General features: G+C 38.7%; 1 protein-coding gene across 1 annotated transcript in view; it reads right to left on the bottom strand.

The window, feature by feature from the left end:
* LOC150074910 (glycine receptor subunit alpha-1-like) overlaps window positions 1-21,478 on the bottom strand; it is a 188,716-nt gene that overhangs the window by 20,747 nt on the left and 146,491 nt on the right. Inside the window, exons 8-9 of the mRNA XM_090389380.1 lie at window positions 13,553-13,690; window positions 7,065-7,325 (exon numbers count right to left, since the gene is read on the bottom strand). Coding sequence (XP_090245506.1) covers window positions 7,065-7,325; window positions 13,553-13,690 — 399 coding nt within the window. The remainder of the gene's footprint in view (window positions 1-7,064; window positions 7,326-13,552; window positions 13,691-21,478) is intronic.

Genomic DNA, 21,478 nt, shown 5'->3' with positions numbered 1-21,478 from the left:
TAGGAGGGATTATATGTTAAGAGCCTTGTGGATTAACTCAAGACTTGAAGGAATCTGCAAGGCTTTAGGGGGTAAATTTCTATCAGCATGGCCCACACTTGTAGGTAGAAGGAATCTGTTTTGTAGAGACGGGATACACTTAAACAAAGGTGGTGCAAAAGTTTTTGCCAGTATTATTGAGGATACCTTAAAGGTTCAGGGAAACTGCTAGTTAGGGGGGATGTGGGTAATACTGACACGCGTTTATCTGATAATATTGGTCAATGTAACTCTTGCACATACCTTAAGAGTTCTTATCTATTACCCCAACTGGACGTATTATCTAGATGTTCTGGGGCCAAAGACGTTTCACGTGAGCGGGTAGCTAATATCAGGGAAGAGAGCCTAAAAAACTTCAAGGGTTGTGTTAGGGTTGTTAAATATACAAGAACAGTAAATCTTAATTGTTTATACAGTAATGTTAGAAGTATCGTCAATAAAATGAGCGAATTCGAACTGCTGGTTAAAACAAGTAACGCGGACATAATAGGGCTTACAGAGACGTGGTGCCACCCGGAAATTGGGGATGATGAGTTTCAGTACGGCTTGTATAATGTATTTAGGAAGGATAGAGTAGATAGAAGGGGTGGTGGGGTAATGCTTCTTATCAGAAGCAGCCTGAGTGCGACGATAGCTTTCCCGGATTCAGACATTTCACATGCTAGTATAGAGTCTGTATGGTGTGAGATAGTTGGAAACAAAGGTACAATGCGAGTAGGAGTAATCTACAGACCAGGTGATTGTGAAGACTATGACAAAAGCCTCTACATGCAAATGGAATGGGCAAGTAAGCGTCAATGTCTTATTATGGGTGATTTCAATTTGCCTCTAATTGATTGGAGTAAATGGGAAGGAAACTCGACATGGGGAACAAAATTTTTAAATCAACTAGATGACTGTTATTTGTATCAACATGTCAGGGAAAGTACTAGAGAAAAGAATATCCTAGACCTCATCATCACACATGAATCAGATGACATAACAGGGCTGACAGTAGAGGAACCAGTAGCAGGAAGTGATCATGGAGTTCTACGGTGGATGATGACGAGAGAGGTAGCAGAAGTAAAAGGCAAAGGAATGGGTTTTAATTTCAGAAAAGGAAATTACGATGCCTTAAGGTACCACATGGCCTCTATTAACTGGGTAGATATCGCGCAGAGAATGAATACAATTGAACTGTGGTACGCTTTTAAAACATTAATCACAGATGCCTTGAATGCGTATATACCATTAAAAAAATACTCCACGAGGAGGGTTCCAAGTTGGATGAATAGTGAAGTTGCCGCATTACTTGAGCAGAAAAAGGTGGCATGGAAAAGTTACAGAGCAATTAAAAGTACTGAAGCCTATAACAGCTACAAGGTAATGTGTAATAGAGCCACAGAAAAGGTTCGACAGGCAAAGGCAGTTTATGAGAAATCACTAGCAAACAGAGCAAAGAGGGGGGATAAAGAATTCTTCACATATATAAATGCCAAGAAGAGCAGGACAAACCAGATCGGACCTTTACGTAAGGGAAAGGGGATAGTAATAAATACACCAGCTGCCGTTGCAGATGAACTCAACAGTTATTTTGCATCGATATTTACAAATGAAAAGCCTTTTGTGGCAATGGGAAATTGTGGGAGCGAAGTTAAAAAATATGTAATTAATGATATTGAAATTTCGCAAGATTATTTAATGAAAAAACTTTCAAGCCTACAGACCAGTAAGGCTCCTGGAGTTGATGGAATATACCCTATAATCTTGAGAGAGGCGGCAAGCGAGTGCATTGAACCACTGAGGCTGGTTATGCGAGCATCACTAGACTCTGGGGAGATTCCCTTGGATTGGAAAAGTGCAAATGTATCTCCCATACATAAGGATGGCTCTAAAAGTGAAGTGGGAAATTATCGACCTGTCAGTCTGACTTCAGTAGTAGGGAAAATCATGGAGGCAATGATCAAGGGTGGAATTCAGGATCATTTGGATCGAATTGAAATTCTCAAGGATACTCAGCATGGTTTTGTAAAGAGAAAATCATGTTTAACAAATCTGGTTCGCAATTTCGAAAGGGTCACTCACGAGCTGGATTTAGGGAATAACTTCGACATTGTTTATTTAGATTTCAGCAAAGCTTTTGACTCAGTCCCACATGAGCGGTTGCTTTATAAGCTGGAACAGGTTGGAATCACTGGGAAAATCCTTAGATGGATAGAAGGATGGCTTCAGGGCAGGAGGCAGAGGGTTGTGATAAATGGCTATTCCTCAGATTGGGTTGATGTAAGAAGTGGGGTTCCCCAAGGATCAGTATTAGGACCACTGTTGTTTTTAATTTTCATAAACGACATTGATGAAGGGATAGAGGGCGTGATGTCTAAATTTGCAGATGATGTTAAAATTGGTAGAGTAGTTAATGATCACTGTCAAGCTGAGCTTCTTCAGAGAGACCTAGATAGACTTCAAGAATGGTCAGAAAAATGGCAGCTGTGCTTTAATCCAACAAAGTGTAAGGTATTACACCCGGGAAACAGTAATCCTAAAATAATTTATTCACTTGGTGGAGTTCAACTAAACCCAGTACTGGAGGAAAGGGACTTGGGTGTTACGATACGGTCAGACATGAAATTCTCTGAGCATTGTAAACAGGTTGCAAGGAAGGCCCATGGTGTCCTATCGATGATCTATCGAACTTTTGCAAGTAGAGATAGGGACGTGATAATCCCATTATATAAGGCTTATGTTAGACCACACTTGGAATACTGTGTTCAAGTATGGAGACCGCACCTAAAGAAAGACATCGAGCTTCTTGAAAGGGTGCAAAGAAGGGTAACTCGCCTGGTGAGATCGGCAAAAGGGCGTCCTTATGAAGAAAGACTTCGAATATGTGAGTTGCAGAGTTTGGAAACTAGACACCTTAGAGGAGATTGGATTGAGGTGTTTAAGGCTCTGAGAGGCATCAGTAAAATGAATGAGGACAAAATTTTCAAGATTATAAATGATGCTAGAACTAGGGGACATAAATTCAAGTTACGGGGGGAAATGTTTAGATTGGACTGCAGGAAGTTTTATTTTAGCCAGCGAGTTATAAATTACTGGAATAAGTTGCCTTCATGGGTGGTAGAGGCCGACAGTTTGGGGAAATTCAAAGGTCATCTGGATAGTACTTTCGGGTAAGGGAAGCGCATAGGATGATAGGTTTAATTTCCTTTTTATTTATTTTTATTTCATTTTATTATTTTTATTTATTTATTAATTATTATTATTTGTTTATTTAATTTTTGTTTTTATCATTGTTTTGTTCGGATTTTTTTTTTTTTTTGGCTGGTGCAGCATAAGCCATAGGCTTTCTTGCACCATACGGCCGTTACTAATACTAATACTAATACTAATACTAATACTAAAAGTAATGCAGGTTAATCTTCGCAGGAATGCAGTTATACGCCAGTCGCAGCAGGCCTTGTTAAGGGTAAATCTTATCTGACCAATGTGATTAGGTACTAAAATACAGTTATAAAGGGAACTGGATCGAAGAAATAATTTTGATATCATACTTAGATTTCAATAAAACTTTTCCTGCTGTTCCTGACTGCTGTACAAATTGGGGCAATGTGGCATTAAGGCAGCTTACTGCTATGGATGAAGATATAGTTAATTGGCACTAGACTGGGATGGTTATAAACTGGCACTGTTCTTTGACTAATATTTTTAGCAGAGTCCTTCAGGGTTCAGTTCTGGTGTTTTCAATATTTATTAACGTTTCAATTAGTGTTTTCAATATTTATTAACAATAATGATGAAGGCATATAAAGTGTATTATCTAAGTTTGCAGATGATACAAATGTTGGCAGGACAGTTAAAGACAGGAGTCAAGATGTACTACCACAACAAGGTCTAGAAAAATTCGGCACGTGGGGGGGGGAAGTGGCAATAATTTTAAGGTTTAACATTGATAAATACAGGGTGCTGCGTATGGGTAGCAGTAATTCCAGAATAACACACCAATTGGGTGGTACCACACTCAAGGTAATGGACAACAAAAAAAGACCTAGGAGTAAACGTACAGTTTGACATGAAATTCTCTAAGCAAAGTGAACAGACTGGTACAGCAGCTCATGGGATGCTCTGTATGATATACAGCAATTTTTTCAGCAGGGACACTGAAGTGATTATCCCATTCTCCAAATTCTCCAAGACAATGGTTAGGTTGCATCTTGAGTACTGCATACAGGGTCTGGATGCCTCATTTTAGAAACGATGTGGATCTGTTGGAATGGGAACAGAGAAGAGCAACGAGTTTAGCAAGGAAACGAATGGTACTCTTACCTTGAATAACTTCAATTTCGCAAATCGCAGCACTTGGAGACCAGGCATCTGAGAAGACACCTCATCGAAAATCGAAATTCTTTTTGGTTGTAAATGGATTAAAACTATTATTTTTTAGGCCACCCGAATAATTAAATTCATCTTACGTGCGGTGTATTTTATGTCTGTTAATTTCGTGTGTTCTCTGGTCGATTTGCCTGTTTTGCTGGACGAAAAACCATGCTATCTACGCCTGAGACCGACTAACTCAGCCACGGAGTGAAAAAAGTCCATTAAAGTTCCTGGCGTCATCGACGGGATTCGGACCTGGGCCTTTTCCACACGGTGTTTGGGTGGGACGGTGACGATCCACTGTGCTACTCGCGCAGACCTTGTAAATGGATTCAAATTATCAAATTATTATATTAGGGTCTCCCGTAAATGACTACATATACCCGTTTATGTATTATGTCTGTTAATTGCGTGTGTTCTCTGGTCGATTTGCCTGTTTTGCTGGACGAAAAACCATGCTATCTACGCCTGAGACCGACTAACTCAGCCATGGAGTGAAAAAAGGCCATTAAAGTTCCTCGCGTCAACGATGGGATCCGAACCCGGGCCTTTTCCACCCGGTGTGGAGAGGACGGTGAAGATACCACTGTGCTACCCGCGCAGACCCTGTAAATGGATTAAGAAAACTAAATGCTGATGGTAACCTTACTCTTAAACTGAATAAAGTTGGTTGCAGAATAGTTGTGAGAAAACTTTGCTTTTAGCCAGAGAGTAATTCATTATTGGAACAGACTTCCGGCTGGTGTTGTGAAAGCAGGGAGTTTAAATAAACTTAAGGAAGGATTAAACAAATTATTAAAGAGGATGGAGAAATGAAGCAGTTTTTTGGCTAATGCTGTATAAGCTTGCTTCCTTGCATCGTCATTATTAATACGGAGGGTTGATTCAGCCTTTTGATAACGATTTTGACATTAATCCTGCTTGTGACGTATGACAGCAATGTAAATTTTTTTTTTCCCGCAGGCGCAGTCCCAAACCTTATGAACAGTTGTAGAAGATGTTTTAATGTCGACATGCCTCGGAAATTGAACCCAAGGTTGGAAGGTTACATAACCGCACTTTCCGAAGAAGGGTACAGTTATGCGAAAGTTACTGATAGGTGCAAGTCGAAAAATTTGACTGTATCGAAGTTCGGTATCCATAAGGTTTTGCATGAATGACAAAGGAAAATTCCGCGAAGCTGCTGCAAGTGGGCGAAAAACACCGAAGAAACTGCAATCTGCACCAAGTCGAACGAGGGAGGTAGTACGAAAAGTGCAGTCGCTCGTTGTCGGTGAAAATCCAAAGACCCAAAGAGCTATAGTGTCACGTGTGGGAACATCCCAGTCAACCGTTTGTCGCATAATCAACGAAAATTTTCAACTGGAGAAGAAGCACAAGGCCCTCGTACACCATCTAGGAGCAAGGCACATTGCAAAGCGGCGGGTCAATGCTCGAAAACTCTACGAAAAATATCTGGCAGCTGAAAGGTGGAAATTCGTAGCATCATTGGACGAAGCGTGGGTGTACCTCTCCTATTGCAAAAAATTTCGGACAATTGATTGTTGTTGTTGTTATTTGGTTTTTAGGAGTATTAGCAACTAAGGCCATATTGCTCCGAGGATGCGGTTGTCATTCCCTGACCTTTCCGCATCCTCCATATTTGGGTCACGGGTTCGAACCCCGGTCTAATCAAGAAGCATGTGCTACGCACCGCTGCTCCTGCCCACGGAGGCGATTGGGCAATTTATTACCGTTCACAGGGTGACAAGGCCTTTCCAACAACGGCCCATCAGTGCAAGGAAAGTTTTGGCCGAGGTTTTATGGTTGTAGCCGGTTTTTGTTATAACGGCAAATTTGAGTTGCGTAGAGTCGCTAAAAACGTGAAAGTCAACTCAGTGTATTACCAGACTGGAGTTCTACAGCCGTTGTTTGAACGTGAAATACCCACATTGTACGGTTTTGACGCTGAAAAGGTCTGGATGGATTAGGCGTCCAGCCACAATCACATTCCACCCGTGCTTTTTTGGGAGAATGGAAGAGGTGATAGGTATTCGTTCGATCCCGTTTGAAGATATACCTGTTAAATCACCTGACGCCGCACCCATGGATTTTTGCGCATTCGGACTTTTGAAAAGGGCTCTCGGAAACCGCCGCCCCAGAACTGTTGAAGGTTTGTGGAAAGTCTGCCAGCAGGAATGGGACAAGATCGACTTGGCAGTTTTGCAGCGGGCTTTACTTCAATAAAAATTGCAATGCCGTGCGATAGTCAATGAGCAGGGAAAACAAATAGAACACAACCGGTGGTGGCGGCAGGGAATTTCATAGTTTTAAAGGACTGTCAAAATCGTTATCAAAAGGCTGAATCAACCCTCCGTAGTAATACTATTATAAACACTAATGCTTAGTCATTTGTGAACTCCAGGCACCATGCTCAAAGTTCACAAATTATAACATGTTTAATACACACAAGCATACACTCGTATGTAGTAATGTGACAGGAAATACTACATAGTGAATTCGTGAGGAAATGGAAGTAACTTAAGTTATGGGCAACACTGTAACAAACAGAAGCAAAGGCTGAGATTGTAGTGGGTTATCCATCCTCGCTGGAAGAAAATCGAGGACATGATGTGTACAAAAAGGAAACAATTCAAAAATCGAGTGTACTTTGTAATGATGGAACTTACCTGTACATACAACGTTCCACACATCGAGTGCATGCACATAAGACACTTTTGGAAGCTTTTCTCTCAGTGCTTTCTCACTAGTGACTAGAGTGAGCATACTAGTCAAGCCAAGAGTGACACGAGCAGGAGCTGCAGGAATCTCGACCCAGAAGGATGTCCACGAAGTAACTACGATAAGAATGCTCGGAATGTATATGTCCATTAAAAAATGACCAAACTCTCTTTTCAAGTCAAATTTTGCCACAAGTCTGCTGAAATTACCTAAAAATTCAAAGTAACGAGTGAGAAGTTTGAAATGGAGGGATGAATTAGTAAGAAAGAGTTTATATTCGGAAAAATCTCTCGCATATATTAATTACATTACATCTGTTAAATTATAAAACCGAGAAGTATTATTTAGACATCGGTATCATTAAAGAATAGTTCATATTCATCCTGTGTTGAATAATAATAATAATAATAATAATAATAATAATAATAATAATAATAATAACTGACAGAGACTTCTATGGTGTTTTCAATTTCGCTTAGCTATTCCACAATATCCCTTACTAGTTGCTCAAAAGGATGCTCAAAGTATTTGTTAACTTTAACAACGTTGCAAAAATTATATTACGTAGCCAGACAACATAACCTGCCACAGCTACATAAGCTAGGGATTTTACATGTTTTGGACTTAATAAAAATTCACACAAGAAAGTATAGAAGTAATAATCACAATACTAAAATAAAATAAATACCATATTTTCTCGAATACCCCACGTACTTTCTTTTTTGTAAACTGGAGCTAAAAATCTGGCCGTGGAACTTATTCGCAAATTTAATTTGAAGCTTGAGGTTTTTCCTAAAGCTATGGCTGAACGAACAAATTTTTATTGTTAACTGTGTTTTTATTTTGCCCATCTAATCACAGCCTTACGAGAAGAAACAGTTTAGATTGGAAAAAATCTCTTTTGAAAAATATCAGTAAATTAACAGAAAAACTGATATATACAAATTGTATATATATATTTTTTTTATTTTTTGTTTATTTACCAATATTTATTAAAATGCCAACTGGAATGTTGCGTTACATAAAAAGTTATATTTTCTCTCTTTCGGAAATGAGCATTCTTGTTTCCTAGAAACGCGCAACATTAACTCAAATATCACAGATGTGATTATTGATGAAACCGAAACAGATATATAATAAAATCGACTCAATGTAAATGAATGGTTTCAAGATTTCACGCCAAGTACACATTTCTTCACTTGGTTGCACCTTAACTTCTAACCTTTCTTACCATATTTATGGAAAAATTACAAGTTAACGTCATCTGTATAGATCTTATAAATTCCACCAACCAAAAAATACTATTTCCACATCTTGGACAGTGCAGCAAACCTCTCTAAAATTCTTTGCATCAATCCCTAAATTAAACTCGTTTCACTCCGCTTTCCATCACCAATACATTCAATTTCTTCTGAGTGCCTTTTCTTCAGATATTTCTGTTCTTCAGAAACGGCAATGGTAATTTTACTTTTCTTCCTTCTAACTTAGTCGGAATACATATATGAACCAGATCGTATTATTAACACGCCGTCTTCAAACTCACTTTTCTTCATTTATTCCCTCTACTTCCACTCTACACAACAGCTCTCCTATGTATATTACAACCTACAGAAATTCAAATGCAATATCAGAAAGTTCCTTCTAGCTCAATCCTCATTCAGTCCTACATTCTACAATACTAAAAATTTCAGGCAATCTTTCATGTTTAGGATCATCACAAAAAAGCGTAACTGTGTAATATGACATATTGATGGATAGGTTCAGAGGAGTAAGTGTTATAGAGTAAAGACAATTTTAATAGCATAGCTTTTAGTTTTGGGCAATAGTGTTATTCACGGCATTTGATTAAACCGTTCTTGTCCCCGTCATCATTTAATCATACAGTTTTGCGTAAAATTGGAAATCTATTCCTATTTCATTCCAAAGGTTTTCTTATTTTATGCAAAACCAGAACAGATTTCCTATTTTTTTTCTTACTAATAGTTTCCTATTTATCCCCTACTAACAAATTTCCTTTCCTATTAAAATATGAACTAGTTTGCTATTATTGTATGATCTAGCAACTATGCTGTTACACTAATTTCACATGTAATAGATATGTAGTACCGAAACGCGAAGTGTTTTTTAATTGCCCCAAAAGTTTATAGCATACAATATAAATTGTATGGGTCGCCCATCAGAAATCCACACTATAGACTTATTCCAGTTTTTGTCATATCTCGGTATAAATTTAGTATCATGCCATTTGCCTCTTCATCAGAGATACAATGGCGTGATGTATACTGGTCTTGAAATCGTCCATATTTTTTTAGAAAAGTGGTATATACTCAAGATCTATATTTAAACTTTGTGCTAGTTCGTGATGTCAAGTTACAGTAGCGGTCAAAAAAAATTGCATCACTTGTGAATTTTGCAAATAATGTGTTTTGCGCTGCATTGTGGGTTGCAGAAATGTTCGAAATGCATTTATTAAATGGGATATATATCTCTGTGAATGAAATCCAATAAAAAGACTGAATAATTGCCATAAATATCTTCCCAAAGGGTAAAATGCGTAATTAATGGAAATATGAGAAATCATGCAAATGGCAATCATGACAACCAAACACATATTTTATTGCATTTACGTGTACAAACTTAAATGACAAGTAAATGTAATAGTATTATGTACTGTAAATCAGCAAAAGAAATCCTAAATATTTTGTTGTTCCTTCTCGAGCTGCAATTACAGCCTTGCAACGATCTGGTATTGAAGTTAGTCAACTTCTGGATATACGGTTGTCCAATTTCGTGGTACCACACCCTTACAGTGCTCTCCTGCAGCTGAATCTTACTTGTTGGTTTCTTCTGAGCAATTTTAGATGACATTATGTACCAGCAATTTTCAATAGGGTTCAAATCTGCGCTGTTTTCGGGCGAGTCCAACACTGTCATGCCAGCATTTCTGAGGTATGACTGCACTTTAAGGGAGAAAAACGAGAGAGAAAACATTGGTGTAAATATGTTTTAAGTCTTGTGAGACTAGACAAACTCATCACTAAATCTAAATAGCATAAAATTTACTAATTTTGCTGTGTGGAAAGGTGCCGAGTCCTGTTGAAAAATGCAGTTTTTGACGTCTGTGTAGTGATCCCTAATAACGGGTTTCAGGCACTTTTCCCAAGATAGCAGTGTAGGTTTCTGCATTCACCGTTCCCCTTAATAAACTTAATTCGCCCCACCCCTTTGCTTGTTATGCATCCCCAGACCATCTGAACGGCGGGGAACTTTATAGTCGGTGTTATGCAGTCAGGATGGTATGCCTCCGATTTTTGTCTTCTGACATATCGCTTCCCATCCGAGCCATGCAGGTTCAATTTCGATTCGTCAGAAAAGATGACGGTGTTCCATTGCTCTTTTGGCCATGAAACATGTGTTTTAGACCAAGCAAGTCGCTTCTTCTTGGGCCGATACGCATGCAGACCACATTCCGAAAGCTGTCTTTGGATAGTTCGTGCACTTATTTCAACGCCAGATGCCATCTCAAAGTCCAGTTTTAGATCAAAACCACTAGCATGGCGATTAGGAAGGCATAGCCGTTTCAAATATCGATCTTGAGAAGGCGTAGTCACTCTTACGGCCTGATACAGGTCTTCTCTTCACATCATCGGTTTCACGCTTTAATTTCAGCACCTGGGATACTGTTGACTGGTGGCAGCCTATTTTATCAGCGATAGCACGGGTAGAAAGCCCTTCCTGGGACAGAGCAACAGCTACACTTTTTTTTCTTGGTGTCAACTGAACATATGGAGTCCGCAAAACAGGATACTAATGAGCGTGTATACCCTTCAAACGCCCTATTTATAGAAAGGGTTGATGCAATACCTTGCAATTACTGTCTGCTACAATAGAAGCATTATCTGACGAAATATCGGTGCTTTGCAACAAACAAAATGACTGTAATCAAAAATCTTATACGTTGCATTACAAATTCTACTTTTTTAAGGTGATGCAGTTTTTTGTTTTTTTTTGTTGGCCACTGTATATTCGCTTCTCGTGGAGATGCTCCACGAAATCACAGCTCATTACCGAAATTCGACCTACAAGCGCTCCTGCCCTTGCATATGACATGCAGTTTCTGTAAATGCTTGGCACTAAAAGTATATTATTTTCCTGACTGTTGTGGGGAGAAAGAGGGGATCATTCTTAAACTTTGGGCTACGGAAGTCAAATTTATTTCATGAAATGAGAGCGAAGAAAATGCTGTGAAACTATTAAAATCATTTATAGCACTTAAAATGCTAAGGCTGTTTGTTCAAGGGAAGAATGTTGCATATCGTAATTGGCTTGTTTCCAATTCTTCAGTTTCATTTCCTGGCTACACAAAAGCTCGCAACAATTGTAAAGCGGTTATTAATCAGTCCAAACTAGATTTTGAACAGGCAAAGAGTAGAAAACTTGCTTCTAGCCCTAATGGTAGCCGAGCATTCTTATCTCTTGCCAAAGCTATGGGCTGCAACTTTTGCCCATCTCTTCTCCCACCTCTGTCAAAACCAGATGGTACTGTTGTCACTTCAACCAAGGATAAAGCTGACCTGCTAGCATCCCATTTTTCTTCCAACTCATGTATTAATGATCTTGGTAAAACACCTCCCACCATTCCCAACACGCTCCATTCAGTGCCTCCTGAGGTCTTCCGTCAAAAGATTGTCAGAAGGATTTTGACGAAACTTGCTCAGAAAGCTCCAGGTCCTGATGGTATTTCTCCACTTGTTCTTAAAACCTGTGCTCCTGAACTTACTCCTGTTCTCTGCCGCCTTTTTTCACTTTCTTATTCCAAAGGGTGTTTTTCCTTCTGCTTGGAAATTTGCTCATATACAGCCAGTTCCTAAAAATGGTGACAAATCCCTCCCATCCAATTATCGTCCCATCGCAATTACTTCTACTCTTTCTAAAGTAATGGAGAAATCAATTAACCGCCAACTCTTAAACTACCTAGAAACCTTCCATCTGATCAACGATCTCCAGCATGGATTCCGCCAGTGTCGATCCTGGTGATATTCTGGCTTATGTTACTCATTTATGGACAAATTCAATGGAAAAGTTCGGTGAAACACAAGCAGTTGTTCTTGACATCTTAAAAAGTCTTTTGATCGTGTTTGGCATAAAGGTCTTCAAACAAGCTTCCACCTTATGGTTTGCCAACTGTTTTTTGTAATTGGTTATCCTGTTTTCTTTCTGACTGCTCACTGAGGGCGATGGTAGATGGCTCTCTGTCTTCTAACTTCTCCACTAATGCTGGTGTTCCCCAAGGTTGAGTTCTTTCCCCCACTCGTTTCCTCTTGTATATTAATGACCTTCTTCCATTGACCAGAAATCCTATCCATTGTTTGCTGATGATAGCACATTGCATTCCACTTTCCAGTATCTTGCCCTGCTCAATCGGCTTCAACTTCTCGAATATCCATTACCAATTCCTTAAATGCCGATCTTCAGGTAATTCTTCAGTGGGGCAAAGACAACTTAGTTGACTTCAATCCTTCTAAAACTCAGTCTTGTCTTATATCTCGCAAAAAGGATTCTTCTGCTCCTATGCTTATCTTTGTTGACACTCTGGTTTGTAGGCAAGATGATATATCTCTTTTGGGGATTACCCTGACTTCTAATATCTCTTGGCACAAGCACATTACAAATATTGCCTCCTCTGCATCTAAAAAACTTGGTTTTCTTTCTCTCTCGGCATTACTTTTCTTCCAAACTGCTGTTCACTCTGTACAAATCGCAAATCCGCCCTACCATGGAATATTGTTCCCACATTTGGGGCCCCAAAACCTCTCTCTCTCTCAGGGTTCTCGATTCCATTAAGAAGAGAGCAGGTAGGTTAATTAATGACTTATCTGTCTCTCCACTCGCTGTCTCATAGATGTACTGTTTCTGCTGCATGCCTTTTTTACAGATACTTCCATGGGCACTTTTCTTCTGAATTGCCTTCTATAATTCCCGCTCTCTCTTTCAAAACAGTCCGAACACGTGCCGCCACCAGTCCAACATCAAACTCACAGAACCAACTTTTCATCTTCCTCGTTTATTCATTCAACTGCCGTTTTCTGGAACAACCTTCCTTCAAACGTATTTACTTAAAATTACAGTCTACAGAAGTTCAAGTCCAATGTCAACAAATATCTTCTTTCGTCTTCTCAACCCCTAACCCAAGCACGGTACTAAGTACTATAGATTCTAATACCTCTCGTGTTTGGGGTTTTCATAAAAAAAAAAAAAAAAATACGACATCGTTGCTCATACCCTGCTACTAACTTTCAGCTCTTTTCTAAAAAAAAATTATTACTGGTTTCATGAATTCTCGTTTAAATGTTTGCCTTTATGTTAAAAACATTTCAGTATCGAAGAATAATAATATCTGTGCATTTAGTTATAAGAGCTTTAAAAATGTGCTTACCTGTTTGCCAATATTCTTCATGAGTGATCTCTAGAGAATAATTAGTCAGGTCAAATCCTGTTAAGTAAAAATTGTTGTTCAGCTCCATAGGTTGATATTCCGACCATTTTAAAAGTAAATGCTCCTCTGCCAGTGTACCTAAAATTAAAAACAATTTATTTAATAAATTAATGTTCTTTGTTAGAGTAGATTATCCAGGAGTCCTAAAAACTTCATTCACACTTCTGAATGAGTAACATGTATCTACTGAACAGATAAATAAACCTATACATATCACAGCAGGGATGTCCCAGTTATGAATTTGTGGAACTGAAATGTTTGTAGTTTTGCTGACCACAACAGAGCTCCGCCAGAGCCAGTTTTAATCAAAACGTTGCATAAATGACAGCAAAAAACATCAGTGCATTAATTAATCTATTTATGTAGCACATTTAAAACATTCCAACAAAATCAGATATCTCGCATTGAAGTTGTACAGTTATACAGATTGACTGTTTTTAAAATCGCCAACTACATATATTTCCGATTGTACTCGAGGAAACAACACATTCTTATTTTTAATGAAATTGGAGTTTCTCTATTGTCGCTCATATCCGTATTGTATTTTTGTCTGTAGAAGTGTGTTCCAGGACCAATTTGTATGTTGTGAGGGCTGAAACACCTCCGTTTGATATTTCAAACCTAGTTCCTTTACAGAAGTTAAAAAGAATACAGAAATTCATAGACCAACTGAACGATGCAAAATGTCTGGAATGGTATTTCCAACAAGGTGGCAACAACTACAAACATATCTGACGTGACAATGTAAACAGTGAAATCGGTGTATGAAGATCGCATGATCTTCATACACCGATTTCAGTCATTGTATGATAGCTGTCACAGACCTTACCTATCCTGATTTTTCCCCCTCGGGGATACCTTAGAGAGGGAATTTGTAAACAATCCATACTCGAATGGAGGACTAGAAGACATCAAAACCGAATAAACAGCCAACATTCCTCAGGACGTGCTTTACCATATGGTCGAAACGTGTCGTGAGGTTTAAGCGTGTTTAGTAGAGAATGGAGGCACTTCCAACATCTCTTATAATGCATTGTGACTTCATAAAACAGGTCTTCATGTCGTCCAAATTACATGTTATTCCAACGAGTGTAACAGGAAATATACGCAGTTGTACAGGGTTTGCATCCCTTTACATCCATCAAACAACCGCAAGGGAATAACACTGAATCTATGTTTAGCCTCAAGGCTTGATTTTCAGAGGATAATTGGTAATTTATTTATCCCTATTTTGTGTGACAATTGTTGGGAGATAACAGCAAGAAGGAAGGGAGAAGGCATAAGCCAGAGGCTTTTAGGGGGTGTTCCCTTTTAAAAAGATAACAATAAAAAGAGATATGAAATTATACAGGTGTTATTTAACAGATACATCATAAATAAATCGGACATGTTTCGAAACATTCCATTAAAGAGACTTCGAAAACCAACCACATATGTCACGTGGTTGGTTTTCGACTGTTGGTTAACAACAGTACTTATAATTACATTGTGAGTACTTTTACAATAAGAAGTATGAAAGAAAAACATGATGAAATAATTGCCTAGAGTGTTACAAGCTTTTTAACAGCTATTCCTTCAACCTGTTTACATAATTTTCAAACTGGTATGCATTGTGGAATGCAAAGTTCAGGAGTTGAGGGGAAGGTGATTTAGATCAGACATCCCTGGTGATGCGTTCAGTTAGGAGCTTCTTGAACTGTTTTAGTGAAATGGCATTTTTGATATTTTCAGGAAGATTATTCCAGGTTTTTGCGCTTCTGTATTTTACATTTTTCTAACCTATGGCTTTTCTAAAAAGCGGAACCTTCAGGTTCGCTTCATTTCTTAAATTACATGTTATTTCTTCTTCTTCTATTGTTATAAAAAAGGATCTGAAGAGTGGAGGAAAGTTTGGTGTTTTCAAAGCATTGTAGACAAAGACAACCTCAGCTTTTTGTACAGTTGGTAGATGCTTAAGAGTCTTGCTTCCTTATATCTCGAAGACGCCGATGCATTCCGAGGAAGGCCTAAAATTGAACGAACACATCGATTGACAATTGAATTGATTCTCGCAAGGTTATTTTGACAGGTAGTATGAGATGATTCCATATGTGAGGTGAGGTGATTCCATATGTGAAGTGAGGCTGTATTAAGGAAAGGAACACTAGTCTGAGAAGGGAAGGAGGCACCCAGGCAGAGGCTCGGGCGAGTATTCCTGCTAGTGACGAAGTCTTTTTTCGTAAGGTGATCATTTGTTTATCCCAACTCAGCTTATCATCTAGCCAGATTCCTAGAAACTTGGTATCATTCACCCTTTCGAGTTGGTTTCCTTTGTATTTCGAAATCAATATTTAATGGTTTATTTTTCGTCCTAAACACCATGGATTTTTCTGGGTTTAGTATAAGGTGATTCTTTTGAAGCCAACTATGCATTTCAGAGATCAGGGCACAGATCTTGTGTTGAAGCTGGTTAGGGTCTTTATCAGTGATAAGAATGGAAATATCATCGGCATATGCTACTAGGTGGGAAGATGGAAGAAGAGAGAGAAATTCATTAACGTAAAGAACAAATAGGACAGGTCCGAGAAGTGAGCCTTGAGGTACTCCCCCGGAGAAAATAAGAACTGTCTGAAAAAGACTGATTTGTTTTAACGACAAATGGCCTATCAGTAAAATAGTCTTCACGGAGAAGGTTAATTTTTACTCTCAAGCCAAGATTGTTGAGCTTGTTGAGCAGGATTTTATAATTTATGCAGTCAAAAGCTTTGGATAGGTCTAGAAACAGTACTATTGCATAGTGACCCTTTTCAAGACAGTCTGTGATCTTAGAGCAGTAGTCAACAATTATCAGGTCAGTGGACCTTTTCGAACGATAAGCGTACTGTTGTTGATGGATAAGCTGATTGACTTCCAGGAAGCCCATGAGTCTGCCGTAAAGAAATTTTTCGAATAATTTCGCAAAAACTGAGTAGAGCTATTGGACGAAAATTGTTGATAGAGTTGCAATGTTTTTTCCCCTTAGGAACAGGAACAATGACTGCTTTTTTGAATTGAGACGGGAATTTAAAGATTGAAAGGAAAGATTGTAAATATACTTCAGCGGTGTCAGAATGAGTTAAGGGCCTTCTTCAGCAGAGCAGGAGATATTTCATCAAAGCCAGGGGCTCCCTTTACTTTTAATTGATGTTCTGCTTCTAAAATTTCTTGATCTGAGAGCGGAGCGAGAAAAAAAAAGAGCTCCTCATTGAGTGCTTGACAGATTCTCTCGTTGTATTATATCTAGAGTCAAATTTGTCTTTAAAAAGGTTATTAACACTTGAGATAAAGTGATTACAGTAGGCTGCGGCTTTTTTCTGGTCATCTGAAATGAGTACCTCGTTCTCAACTACATCTCCAACGTAGCTCTGTGATTTCGTTTTCCTTCCAGGTAGCAGCTTGTCCAAGACTGTCCACTTTTCCTTGCTTGTAATGATGCCTTTAATTTGGGAACTATAATATTTTCTTTTCTCTGACGAATACTGTCGGTGACTTTGTTTCTGTACGTTGTGTATTTGTTTTTATCTATCTCCTTTCGTGTTGTTCTAGCAATTCTTGCAAGTTTGTCCCTTTTCCTTAGCATGTTACAAATTTGTTTGAGATGAATGGGTATAATTTCCGTCTTGGCCTTGTGGTCTTTTCATTCCCTGGGCTCCTGATGTATGACGCGCATTTTTCGTAACTATTTAGGATATGCTCAAAGAAGAAGTTAGTCGCAATTTCAGGATCATCTGTAGCAAACACCCCATCCCACGAAGACTGCTGGAGGTCAAAACAGAGCTGATTGAGGGAACCTGTAGTAACAGATCTGTAAGTGTGCATGATCTCTTTCACAATTGCTTCATTTTCAATTACCATTAGGATGGAGCGATTATCAGAAATAGTTGCATCCAGTACTGCATAGGTTAGTGAGCATTCCCCAATTGCGAAGTCAAGAAGGGAATTGTGGGACTCTCCCATTCTAGTCGGGATAATTCCGTCAGTCAGAAGACAGAAACCATTGAAAGAGTTGACATCTTGGAGGTCTTGTACTTGAGAGGAAGAGCTTTGAAGTATGTTAATATTGAAGTCTCACATCAGCAGAAGACTAAGGGATTTGCTTGTGAAGTGAGATAGAATATTGTCAAGAGTTACAAAGAAGCTGTTGACTGAAGCTGAGGGAGGTCGGTATAGACACCCAATCACCAGAGAGGTAATGCGGATAAAAGTGATTTCACAAGCTTGATCTCAGTAAAAACCATTAGGTCTGGATGGAGATTCCATGATGTCAGTTGAGCAAGGATTTCATCATTATGTTTTACAAGACTGCGAGCATTCATATAGTATACATTAATTACATCTTTTGATGCTGTAGTAAGGCATAAGTTATTTGGTTTAATTGTTGGCAAGTGACATGACAGAAAGGTGTTTTCACAAGAGTTAGAGTTATTCGAATTCTGGTAGGATGAGGAGATAGGTGAATCATTCATAGAGGTTTTTCCCAGTCGGGATTCCAGAATATCTGAAAAATTGTCATTCCCGTTGACTAGTTTCGATAGCTAAGTGACTGGCTGATGACCTAGTACCAGGAAGAAGGGAGCGTCCATAGAAAGCCGGAATAATGGCTCCCTCAGGCCAACAGTAATCCTTTAGTAATAGATCAAAGTCCGTTTGTTGACACTGAATATAGAAAGAGCTATTATTATTATTTTTAGGCCACCCGAATAATTAAATTCATCTGCCGTGCTGTGTGTCTTATGTCTGTTAATTGCGTGTATTCTATAGTCGATTTGCCTGTTTGCTGGACGAAAAACCCCAGATTCTAGGGGAAAAGATTCGTGGCTGAGTTAGTCGCCTGAGATCGACTAACTCAGCCACGGAGTGAAAAAAGCCTATTAAAGTTCCTCGCGTCATCGACGGAATTCGAACCCGGGCGTTTTCCACCCGGTGTTGGGAGAACGGTGACGATACCACTGTGCTACCCACGCAGACATATTGAAAGAGCTGTACGAATCGTGTTTGGAATTCATTTTTTATTACTCTTACTTCTATCTGCAGTTGATTTCCGATGTGCTGCTCTACTTCTGAACCGCACAGTTGGGGTTCGAGCCGCGAGACGAAAATACCCTTGGTTGAACTTTTAGTTCTGGGGACTGCTCGGATTGAAGAGTTGGTAGCTGTTCCCACAACATCAGGGGGATTTCGATGTCTTCCTGTCTGATTAGAAGCAGATTAATTCCGATGTCTTCCATTGTCCTGCCTGCCTCCTGGAGGAAATGACATCTTCTAGATTCGATTGACAGATCGATTGGCATATTTACACGCTTTCTGAGATTGTCTAATAACCGGAGCATATACTGGAGGATGTGGAGGTTGCTTTACAATAGATGTGTAAGTGGCTTCTGCTATAGAAGTAGGAGTCGGTTGAAATGTGGGATTTTCCATGGATTTCGCCAAGTTGCATGTAGAACTGAAGGATCTACTGGAGTTTTGAATAAGATCTGTTAAGTCCAAAATTTTCTGTAGTAAACTATAATTTATTTTGAAGTTGGGCGTTTTCTGACCTGATTTTTTGAGTTTCGTCAAGAAGAGAGGCTATCATGGATTTTTGAGTGTCCAGGATTTGAAAAATCATTTTAGTGGTCATCTCATTTGGCTTTTCAACTTGGGCTACTCTTATAACTTTAGTTGCAGTTTGAGTTTCTCTCTCTCTCTCTCTATATATATATATATATAAAGGTAAGCTGGGGCCATTATCAACCCATTGCAGGATGGAAGCCTCGTCAACAATTCTTGCTGAGGGAATGAACCATAATCTGCCACGCTGGTCCAGTGCGGGTTGGCGCAGATCAACCGTATTTAGCAGTCAGGGACTTGAACTCGGTCTGCTCAAAGAGCGTGTGCTACTGCGCTCCCTTCCTGACCACTCGGCTACGGAGGCCTCTCCGTATATATATATATATATATATATTATTGGATTGATTTACTTTTTCTAATGATATTCTATATATATATATATATATATATATATATATATATATATGTATATATATATATATATATATATATAATAACAAAATATATAACAAAAAATGTATACACACTTTTACAGCCCACAAATAAATAAATATTTTTTCTTTACCAATTAAAAATGTATACAAACTTTTACAGCCCACAAATAAATAATATTTTTTCTTTTTTAGCTGTAGCCAATTAAAAATTATGGCTAAAACGAGACTAAAACGAGACTTTGAAGAAAGGAAATTCGTCCTAAAGTGCTACTGGAAGTGAGAGAACGTAGTGGAAGTGCAAAGATGTTTCAGAAGATAGTTTGAAAGAGATTCACCAACGCGGCTCACCATTGCTCGCATTAGACATAAGTTTGAAGCAGAAGTTACTGTTCAAGACGTCGACAAGCATCGTTCTGGAAGACCGCGGATGTTCACAAGCCCAAAAAGAGAAGAAACGGTAATGGAAACATACCAACGTTCCCCAAGGAAATCTATTCGGCAAGCGGCTCGCGAGATAGGCATTTCAAAAGATAGCTTTCATCGCATTTTGAAGCGCAGACAATGAAAAAGTTATATTCCAATATTGGTGCATGCCCTCAATAAAGACGATCCTGACCGAAGAGTTAAATTCTGTGAGTGATACCTGTCAAAATGTGCAGAGGACCCACAGTTTCCAAACAAGGTTCTTTGGAGTGATGAGGCTACATTTAAGTTAAACGGCTCAATTAATCGCCACAATTGCAGCTACTGGGCAACTGAGAACCCGTATGTTACGGAGACACGCCATGTGAACTTACCAGGGGTTACAGGTGTGAATTGTCAGCGTTGGGCCCAACTGGACCATTCTTTTTTGACAAGACTGTAACTGGTGCCGTTTATTTGAACCTGCTGCAGGATTCCGTCATGCCACACGTTTGCGAGATGTTTGTGGATGAGGAGGACTTTTATTTCCAGCAGGATGGAGCGCATCCCCACTACCATCGTGATGTTAGGGGCTTTTTCATGAAAATTTGCCGAACATATGGATTGGGCGAAGAGGTAGCATTGAATATCCCCCACGTTCACCAGACCTCACGCCACTGGACTTTTTCTTATGGGGATACCTAAAAGATAATGTTTATCGCGCAAAACCGGTAACAATCGTTAAAATGAAAACAGCCATTGAAAGAGAATGCGCCCATATTCCAAATGAACTGTTTCATGATGTTTGCAACTCTGTAGAACTACGCTGTCATCGGTGTCTGCACCAGAATGGCTACCCGTCTGAACACTTGCGATAGCTCAAAATAATTACACATCTGTCCTCTTTAATTTGAATTATAAATCTTGGATGTAACTGAATTGAAACTGTATTAATAAATATTCAAAGAGTGGATACATTTTTTGAGACGCCCCTATATATATATATATATATATATATATATATATATATATTTTTTTTTTTTTTTTTTTTCCCAGCCTGTTAACAACGAAATTATTTTCTAACTTTAATTATACTTATCCATTTATCGCATAAATTACCTTTTGACCGTGTTAAACAGGCAGATGATATCAGAAACTGATAGCCGGGTTAATTGTAGGGGGACATATTGAAAGGGTTAGCCCTAGATAAAGTCCCTTTCAATGTGTCCTATTACCTATAATTGACTTGATATATATTATTATTATGTTTATTAATTGTTTTATTTTTACTTTTACTTTGAGTAATGATCATCCTTTACTAGGTTTGGCCTCGTGGACCAGTTATGGATATTATAGGGTTAAGTAGCTACCAGCTTATCCTATATGAAATATATCTTACCTATTTTACTAATTGTACTTAAACTATACAAAAAATATATAATAAGACTGATGTAACGTT

The sequence above is a fragment of the Mastigoproctus giganteus genome, unplaced genomic scaffold (genome assembly GCF_048544385.1).
Source record: "Mastigoproctus giganteus isolate SK-2022 unplaced genomic scaffold, ASM4854438v1 scaffold_15, whole genome shotgun sequence".
In the NCBI taxonomy this organism is placed as follows: domain Eukaryota; kingdom Metazoa; phylum Arthropoda; class Arachnida; order Uropygi; family Thelyphonidae; genus Mastigoproctus; species Mastigoproctus giganteus.
This window is presented reverse-complemented; position numbering and strand designations above follow the sequence as displayed.